Here is an 8,978-nt window from a genome sequence, read left to right as displayed (position 1 = left end):
TTTTTTTTTTTTTTTTTGCGTAGTACCAGAGATCAAACTCAGGACCTTATGCTTGCCAGACAGGCACTTATGCCACTGAGCTATCTCCCTGGACCTAAATTAATTTTTAAATGGGTCTTAGAATAAGAAATGCAGAGGTGATAAAAATTCAGCTGCTGTATGTCTAAATCATGCCAATATGGCAAAGAATATAAACCCAGGCGCATAGGTGACCTCACCTGAAGCACATCCTGCCAGGAAAAGCTGTGTAGCATGTGGGGTTTTCTCAGTCCTAATGCCCAATGACAACAGCACGCTCTAATGTCTAGTGATGGCCTGCTAAACACACAAAAGCCTCAAAACTAGAAAGATGCCTATAAATCCAGAACACTTATTTTTTTCATAAGCTTTTCAAATACTATACAAGAAGAAAGCTTTCCTTGGTGAGGCTCTGCAGGCATTATGTAGCTATCAATGAGAAAGCCTTACCCTTTTATCTAACCTCACAAGAAAACAAAAGCTCTCTAATACATAGCTGAAATGCATACTCTCATAGCAGGTAAGGATACTCTTGAGTAGGATTAAGATAAATTTACTGAAAATTTAACAATCTTTGCCTCAGTGACAACAGATCAGCAAATCACCAGGTCTTTCCTGGGGCGAGGAAGCAGACGGAGGGCCCCTCAGACCCAGAGGAGAGCAGCTTCAGGCGTCAGAGTGCTTCCATCCCAGCCATGTGCTGTTTCCATGCATGCCACATGGAATGTCACCACAGCATATTTACAGAACAGGGAAGTGCACTGAAGTCACACAAAGGAGAGCGTGTGGAGCGTGGAGCAGGAGACGGGACTGCAGCAGGAAGATGGTCCGAGAGCCGAGCTTCCAGAGCACAACTTCACAGAACGCAGCGGAGTTGTCGCCGTACCCACCCACCGCAGGCCGACAACCACTCACCTGCCGCCCCCGCCTACAGGCACCCTCGATGGCATGGAAGTCAAGCTCCGTGCACAGTGGGCAGGCCTCGGCACTCTCCCACAGGAAGTAGAATGCACACCCATCACAGGTGCCTGCTGGGCATTTGCTGAAAACATCAGAAAGACAGCAGCATCTGTCAACCCACTCTGGCCCCTCTCAACACCACCAGGCGCCCTCTGTGTCCAGAGGCACAGGCGAATGCTCCGGGGCCAAGGGGAAGAGGCTAGGAGAAGACACCACCACCAGGCAGCTCTTCTCACCTATAACACCAGGAGAAACACAGTTAACAGCGAGTGCCCTGAGGGGTGGACACCGCACCCCCGACGCCGCGGCAGGGTGCCTAATAACATGCTGCGTGCAGGGACCACGGAGTTGCCATGGGCCTGCAAGCCTACACCTAGGAGAGCCACAGAGGCTTCTGCTAAATGAGCACCATGCTGTGTCCTCGTCCACCTCTTCACCAGATCTGGCTCCATGGAGCTCCTGGCTCTACCGCCATCACAATGACCATGAAAGAGAAGGACGGTGCCTCAAGTCAGGACATAGAAGCAGCACGAGCGTGCAGCTAGACACTCAGGAGTGAGGACTGCAGAGTGGCCGCAGAGGGCAGGGAGCTCCATGGGTTCCAAGCTAGCGGGAGGGCTTTGCAGGGCATGAATAGGAAAGTATTTTACTGTAAGAAAGCATCTATTTTAAATATTAGCCACATTTTGATCACACCTCCTGTACACCCACCAGAAACGCAAGCACATCCACAAAGGCATTACTGTTGATGACCAAAAGGGGGATTCCTGAATGTTCATTAGCAGGTAGATGGGCAAGCGTGACTCACCTGCTCCACGGTGCACTACTTGGCCATAGAAAGAAATCCAACCCCAACAAAGGCCACACTTGCACAACCCTTGAAAACACTTTGCCCAAAGCAAACTAAAAAGTCATAAAATTCCACATACATAAGATGCTATTCACATGGAAACCCCAACTCAAGAAACCTTCAGACACACAAGGTAGGTGCGTGATTGCCTGGGGCTTGGTACAGACTGGTGATACCTAACGAGTTCAGAGGATTTTTTCTTTTGAGATAATGAAAAGGTTCTAAAATTGACTGTGGGGACTGTTGTGCACATCTATGTGCAAGTATAACGTCACTGACTCACAGCCTTTCATCGGGCAAGCTGTATGATGTGTTAAGTGTATTTCTATAAAGCTGGATATTTTTAAGTTTGAAAGAGACAAACACAGACTACATGATGAAGTGCAGGCCCATGGCAGGGCTCCTGAGGGGGGTTGCAGGCTGGGGCCAGGACACCAGGGGTGGGTCGGACTCAAGGATGGGCACGGGCACTCTGTCCTGCCACAGAGGGGCCAGATGAGCTGAGGTGCAGGAATCCCCACCCAGGGGAGTTGGGGAGAGGCGCAGCCAGGACCTGCGAGAGCCCTGGTGCTGAGGAGGCTGTGAGCGCTGCTGAGGGCGCCGGCCTGAGGAACGAAGGACACGCAGGGCCACAGAGTTCTGCGAGGGGGGGAAACACATCCTAGGCTGTCCCCACAAACCACACCTCCTTCACAGTGCAAATGACGGGGCCACCTCTGCTCCCTTGGCCAACAGAGCGGGGCGGGGGGGAGGCCACCACCCCACAGACCCAGACAGGGCCTCAGGGGACGCTGCTGCACACGGCTTCCTGGGGGAGGGAGCCTTGCCCTTTCAATACAGGGCCCGCTCTCCCGTGCAGAGTCCTGCCTGGAGCTGGAGCTGCCTGCAGAGCGTCTCAGGAGCATAGCCGCTTTGCTGGTGAGCCCGCTGAACCCAGGGGAACAACACTCCCACCTGTCTTCCCTGCCTGCAGCTCTGCCTGTGCTTCACAGTGGCTTCCTCCACAGCCTGGGACTGTGGTCTTTGCTGACTATGCTATACTGAAGCTCTGTGTTCTGTTATTCATTACATACTGCATGTAAGAGCCATGCAAATAAAAAGAGGCATCAAGCTGGAGCTTCTTTCAGCCATTTCTCTGCCCTGAACATTGTGATGTGATACTGCACACAATCCTCGTCTAGCAACAATGCACTTGACAGCCAAGTTGCAGGACCATGACTTGGCCATTACACACAGAATGTCTGTAGTGAGAACCCAGAAAACACTCTTGGGCTTTAACTTCAAATGCCCGTTTAATGATGTTTGAAGGAGTCCAGGACTCTATTTTTCAGTCTTTCAATAAAGTAAAATTTCACATTTTTAGTTAATATATTCTGAGACTCTGTAGAATACAGACATTTAAGAAATCTATCTGAATGCTAATAGGTGTTCACAGCATTTCCAGTGCCCGTCTGTCTTTGCAAAGGGTCTGTGTCCTGCGGTCGACAGAATCAAAAGAGATCTTCACAAGCTACCCTGGCTGGGAACCAGGGTTTTTGGCTCGAGCGAAGGATAGCAGCAAATGGTGACTCTGGAAAAATGGCTTCCCTTCTACCCGCCTTAAATTATCTGTCTGTAAAAAGGGAGTAAGGAACACACTCCAGCAAGGAAACAAGAGGAGGCTCAGCAAAGAGAAGTGAGAACTAAGCCACAAAAACCATCACCCGGACTCACTAGTAGAGCAATTCAGAACTGTGCTTCAAGGCCAAGGAGATAGCTCGGTAGAAAAAGCACTTACCTGGCAAGCGCAGGGCCCCGAGTTCAATCCCCCATCCTGGGGGCGGGGGGGGGGACTGTGCTTCAATTAACAAAAAGAAAAGAGAGTAGGCATTTGGAAAATTCATCAAAAACAGAATTGTTATCTGTACAAAATGAAATACAACTTTAAAAGTAAGTATATTCTCTGATCACATAGGAAAAAATACCAACATGTCTCTGGCTCAAATCACTCCTCTCCAAATTACTCTTAAGGTTTTCTTCCCGAGACAGAAGCTGTAAAGGTAGGAACGAACAAGCGAAGGCTGTGGATGCTGCACAGTGGGAGAGAGCTTGCTCAGTATCTGGGGCCTGGGATTTGGCTCCCAGCATCAAGTGAAACTAAACCAAAACATGGATACATATATATGTGCATACGTGCATATCCATTCTACTCCTGGGGAAAACAGTTTAAGGAAAAAAGACTTTGATTTTTCAGAAAAGAATAACTAATCAAAATTTGAATACCATTCATAGAGAAAAGGCATGCTGGAATTCCAACTGGACTTCAAAACATGTTCTCCTGCAAATTACCCAACTGCTCCTGTCTTCTGCTACATTTTCATCTTGTTTTTGGTATTGGGGATAGAACTCAGGACCTTGTGTGGCCAGGCAGGCACTTAGGCTGCTGAGCTACCTCCCCAGGCCCTCTGCTACATCCTTGTTATTTGCTAACCTCAGAATCTGTTTTACTGCCTTCAAAGGATACTTAGAACACATATGACGAGAGAATAATTTTGGAAAGTTTAAAGCTCTGAAAAAAATACAGAGGAGTATTAACAATCTCTATCACTCCCTAAAGAACAGAGAGAACTTCAGAAACTGCCACCAAGAGTCAAGCCACTGGTGAGATGTGACGTACCAGCTGTCATGGACATCAAAACACCATGACACAGACCCCCACACACACACTGGGCAGGGTCCTCTCCTAGAGGGACTCTTGGGCTAAAAGGAATTCAGTTTAGAATTGACTCCTCAATTCTCTTAACCCAATATATCTTTTTAAATGCAGAATACCCACAATGGCAAAAAAAAAAAAGCGCTTCCCTGGCAAGCACAAGGGCCTGAGTTCAATACAAAAAAAAAAAAAAAAAAAAAAAAAAAAACAATGATGGAACATATTACAAGATGCAAAAACAACTCCAGACATACCCAGCTACCTTATCTTTCAAAGTGTCAAACACATGCACTGGAAGCAAGACAGCCTCTTTAATAAACAGCGCTGGAAAAACTGGCTCTGCACACACCAAAGATTAAAACTGGACCCATATTGTTCACCACGCACTCAACTAAATTCAAAATGCATCAAAGATCTAAATAATAAGACACAAACATTAAATCTGCTGGAAGAACGAAAAGGCAAAACTCTTAAAGATATTCATGTAGGCAAACACTTTATGAATACAACCCTAATCACACAGGAACTATCACAAAGAATCACAACTTGGATCTCATCTTATTAAAAAGCTTTTGCACAGCAAGAGAAATCACCAACAGAGTAAAGAGACACCCCACAACGTGGGAAAAAAATGTTTGCCAGCTGTTCGTGAGACAATTACTATTGGGAACATACAAATAACTAAAAAGAAAAACTCAGACCTCCCAAATGTAAAGACCCAGTCCAAAAATGGGCATGTAAGATGAATATGTACTTATAAAATAAAGAAATACAAACAGCAAACAAATACATTTTTAAATTTCAACAGCATCGGTCATTCAAGAAATGCAAATTATAACACTGAGATTCCATCTCACCCCAGAAAGAATGGCTATCATCAAGAAATCAGTAACAAATACTGGGGGGCTGTGGGGAAGAAGGGCCCTTCTGCACTGCAGGTGGGAGTGCAGACTGGTACCATCACTACGAAAATCAGTGTGCAGATTTATCAAATCTAGAAGTCCCAGTTGACCCAGCCATTCCCCTGCTGGGTATCTTCCCAGAGGAATTAAAAACATTATACCACAGCATTGTATGCGAACCCATATTTATAGCAGCACAATTTGTAATAGCTAGATCTTGGAAACAACTCAAATGCCCATCAACTGAAGAACAGATAAAAAGATGTGACATTTTTATACAATGGAGTACTACTCAGCTATAAAAAAGATAAACTTGAGGTGTTTATAAATAAAAGGATGCAAGACCATACTCACCAGTGAAATAAACCTGATGCACATGTACAAATGTCATACTGTCTCCCTAGTGTGACAAGCTGAAAGGGTAAATAAGATACAGAATGCACAACAGATATTGTAAAATGGAAAGAAACTATCCAAGAGGAAAGACAAACTGGGATGGGGAAGGAGAAAAGGAAAGGAAAAGCAATATATGTGCAAGATAGTTAAGACAGTTATACTAATTTCTCTTAGTTCATTGAAAAGAACAGTTTGCGTTAATATTGTTTGGATAATTAATGCCTATATCTTGGACTCTGAGTAACTAATTTATAGGATTAAAGGGAAAAACACACCATTTTAAAGGGCCTCCTTTCACAAGAGAACTAGAGCTCAAACAGAACCTACAGAAATGCTTCACTGCCAAACATCTGAATCCCGGCTCCTCCCCATGATCTGCAGCCCCGACCTCCCCCACCTCCACCCAGCTCCCCAACGCAGGCATGAGATGGGCCAGCGTGAGCCTCGTCCTCACTCTCTGGCTGGCGACCCAGAACACAGTGACCAGTATCTGGAGGGCCTGTGGTCACAGCTTGGCACACAGAGCTGGTCCTACAGGAGTCCCACATCTGCTGTGTGACCCAGGAAGGCCTGGAACAGGGCAAATGGGTGGACGCTGGCTTCATTTTAAGTCATAAACAAGGACCCGGCCTCCCAGCCTCTTTACCTGGCTTCTGACACTGCCGTATGTAAACAGGCTGTCACTGGCGATGTGTTGGAATTCAGTCACATCTTTGTTTAGGATGACAAGTCTTAGACTCTGAACTGGGGTCCGTTCTGGGGGACACACAGACTGAGCAACTCTAAAGAGCCATCTTTCCAGTAAGCTTTCTTTCCCACAGCAGGGCCTGCTTAGGTCACTCGATGGACTTGTGGGGGAGAACCCTTCCTCATGACCGCACATGCAACATGGTCTTGTTTGGCTTTCAAGGCAGTGCCCACTTGCTCAGATGCCAAGTTCAACTTTCTCTGCAGCGCTGGCACCTCTCTGGCCTGCCAGCATCGCCTCAAGGCCGAGGTCACAGCCACGGGACACTTCTCGCCCAGGGAGGACGCTGCTATTGGGAGCTTCTCCCACAGCAGCATCTGAGAAGGCAGCAGGCGTCCCGTCAGTGTGCGGGGACTGTCACCTCACATTCTGGGTGGCGCTGCTTCTCACCTGCTAATGGGCACACCCTCAGTCTCCACCTCACAGCAAACTCAGGCTCTCTCCGCCAAAAGGGGGCTGGTCACAGGCCAAGGAGGCTCTCGTGTGGGTCCAGAAAACACGACCGCTGCTTGCTGCGATTCTGAGGGCTCAGGCTGGAAAACAGCATCACTGTACTGCCCTCCTCTACATGGCTGTTCGGTTTAGTGGCTAACGCAATGCTCACCCTCAAAGATTGGGTGCACAGAGCTGACGCCCAGGGAAGGCCACTGTGTTTGCTCAGGCCTCACATGGCGACAGCGCCAGCTCACTCTGGGGCTCTCGTCTGAGGTGGCAGTGCCTGAGGATCTACCTAATTGCCTCTCACACACACGGCCTCTAATACCCTCAGTTCAGCTTGGCATTAAGGAGGTCATTTCAGCCTTGAATCTGGGAGGGCACCAGCCTTGAATAGGCAGGCCGGAGCACGCTGAGTCTGAGCACGTGATTTCCTTTTGCCCATAGCTCTTCTATCAAGGGATACAGAAAATACACCAATCTCCTGTAAAAGCTTTCCTTTCTGAAGAGTCTGTCTGGAGTTGTTGATCAAACACTAACATATCATGTCTGCATCTTGTCCTCTGAATAACTACTATGAAGGCAACAATATGCAATGTATTAATTACTGTAAACGTCCTACTAACCTGTTGTAAAACTTTCATTGACATTTTATCTTTTTTCTCCTTAAAATGAATAAAAATTTTAAAAAATCAAAATCTGTACAAAGTAAACTAACTTGTACTCCCTAGTTTCTTCTGCTAATACTATCTGTTCTTTCTTGTAGAAAATATGGTCATTCTTATTTCAAAACTGATCTTAAGACGTTACTTTTAGTAACACCGCCCAAGTTCAGCAAGTCCGCCTTCGCTTTCCTTCCTCCACTTACAGCTCTTTGCACATTCATGGCGCTTTTTTGCGACTTTCTACACCTGAATCTTCTAAGGACACATCTGGCCAAGTCTGAGCTCTGCCACCTCCTCAGTCTACTGCATACAGAATCGAAACCCATCACTACTTCTCTGCAAGACTTCGAGGCAAGAAAAAATAAGGAGCTCGCGGGCCATCTGTCTCTGGCTGTCACTAACTACAAGGGCACAGGCTTTCTGGCTTTAGCATTCTGTCCCCAGTGACCAAACCAACAGCCATATTAGCATCCAATGGTCCTGACACAAAGACTGAAATGGAGCCATGGAGGGCCACAACCTTGCATGCTACCGGGACGGAATGGTGAAGCTTCCCTTTAATGAGGAGGCAGTATTCTAAGACCACACTAATGAAGACGGAGTGGGATCCTGAAAGAGGTTTTAGCCAACAACTGTAGACTGATTTATTAACTATGCAAGCATGGTCAAACATTGCAAGGGAAGGAGAGATAAGATGTTTTTACTTAAACTCATTAATAAAGGCAACTCCGAGGAAAGACAATCCATTTACAAAGGAGCTGTAGACTTTCTTACATTATCCTTGAGGAGGACAGAAGGAAGGTAGATAGTTGCTTCTGATGACTTCAGGGCAAGCTGCTGTCTCTTGCGTGCTGCTCCCTGAGCTCACCTGGTGGCCTGATGGGAAACTGACCCAGGAGAAAACCGAACAAGGCACCTTTAGACAGTGCTAAAGCCACTGCATGAAGCAGGGGGCACACGTCGAAGTGGATCCCAACTGCACTCAAAGCATGGCCGAGACCGGGGTGAAGATGCAAAACACAGCTGGAAGATACACCTCTGAAGACAAGTAAGTCACATTTACAGAATGTCCCATAAGATAAGTGATTCTCAAATTTCGCTACGTATCCAAATTGCCTTATGTTTTTCAAACTATTTTTATGCTTAACACTGATATTCCATAGTTTGAGAAATCAAAATTTAAAAAGATGCCCTCAGTTTATAAGAAACTCAGGCAGGGGCCAGGAAGATAATTCATAGAATAAGCACTTGCCTGGCAAGTGCAAGGGCCTGAGTTGAATCCCCAGTTCCACAAAAAAAAAAAAAAAAAAAA

At 46.6% G+C, this 8,978-nt stretch overlaps 1 protein-coding gene across 1 annotated transcript in view; it reads right to left on the bottom strand.

The window, feature by feature from the left end:
- Window positions 1–8,978, bottom strand: part of Kiaa1324l (KIAA1324 like) — a 66,075-nt gene that overhangs the window by 9,244 nt on the left and 47,853 nt on the right. The window contains exon 18 of the mRNA XM_004633579.2: window positions 934–1,060. Coding sequence (XP_004633636.1) covers window positions 934–1,060 — 127 coding nt within the window. The remainder of the gene's footprint in view (window positions 1–933; window positions 1,061–8,978) is intronic.

The sequence above is a fragment of the Octodon degus genome, unplaced genomic scaffold (genome assembly GCF_000260255.1).
Source record: "Octodon degus isolate 3935 unplaced genomic scaffold, OctDeg1.0 scaffold00056, whole genome shotgun sequence".
NCBI classification, from domain to species: Eukaryota; Metazoa; Chordata; class Mammalia; order Rodentia; family Octodontidae; genus Octodon; species Octodon degus.
Note: the sequence above shows the minus strand (reverse complement) of the source record. Positions and strands in the feature narration are given on the sequence as shown.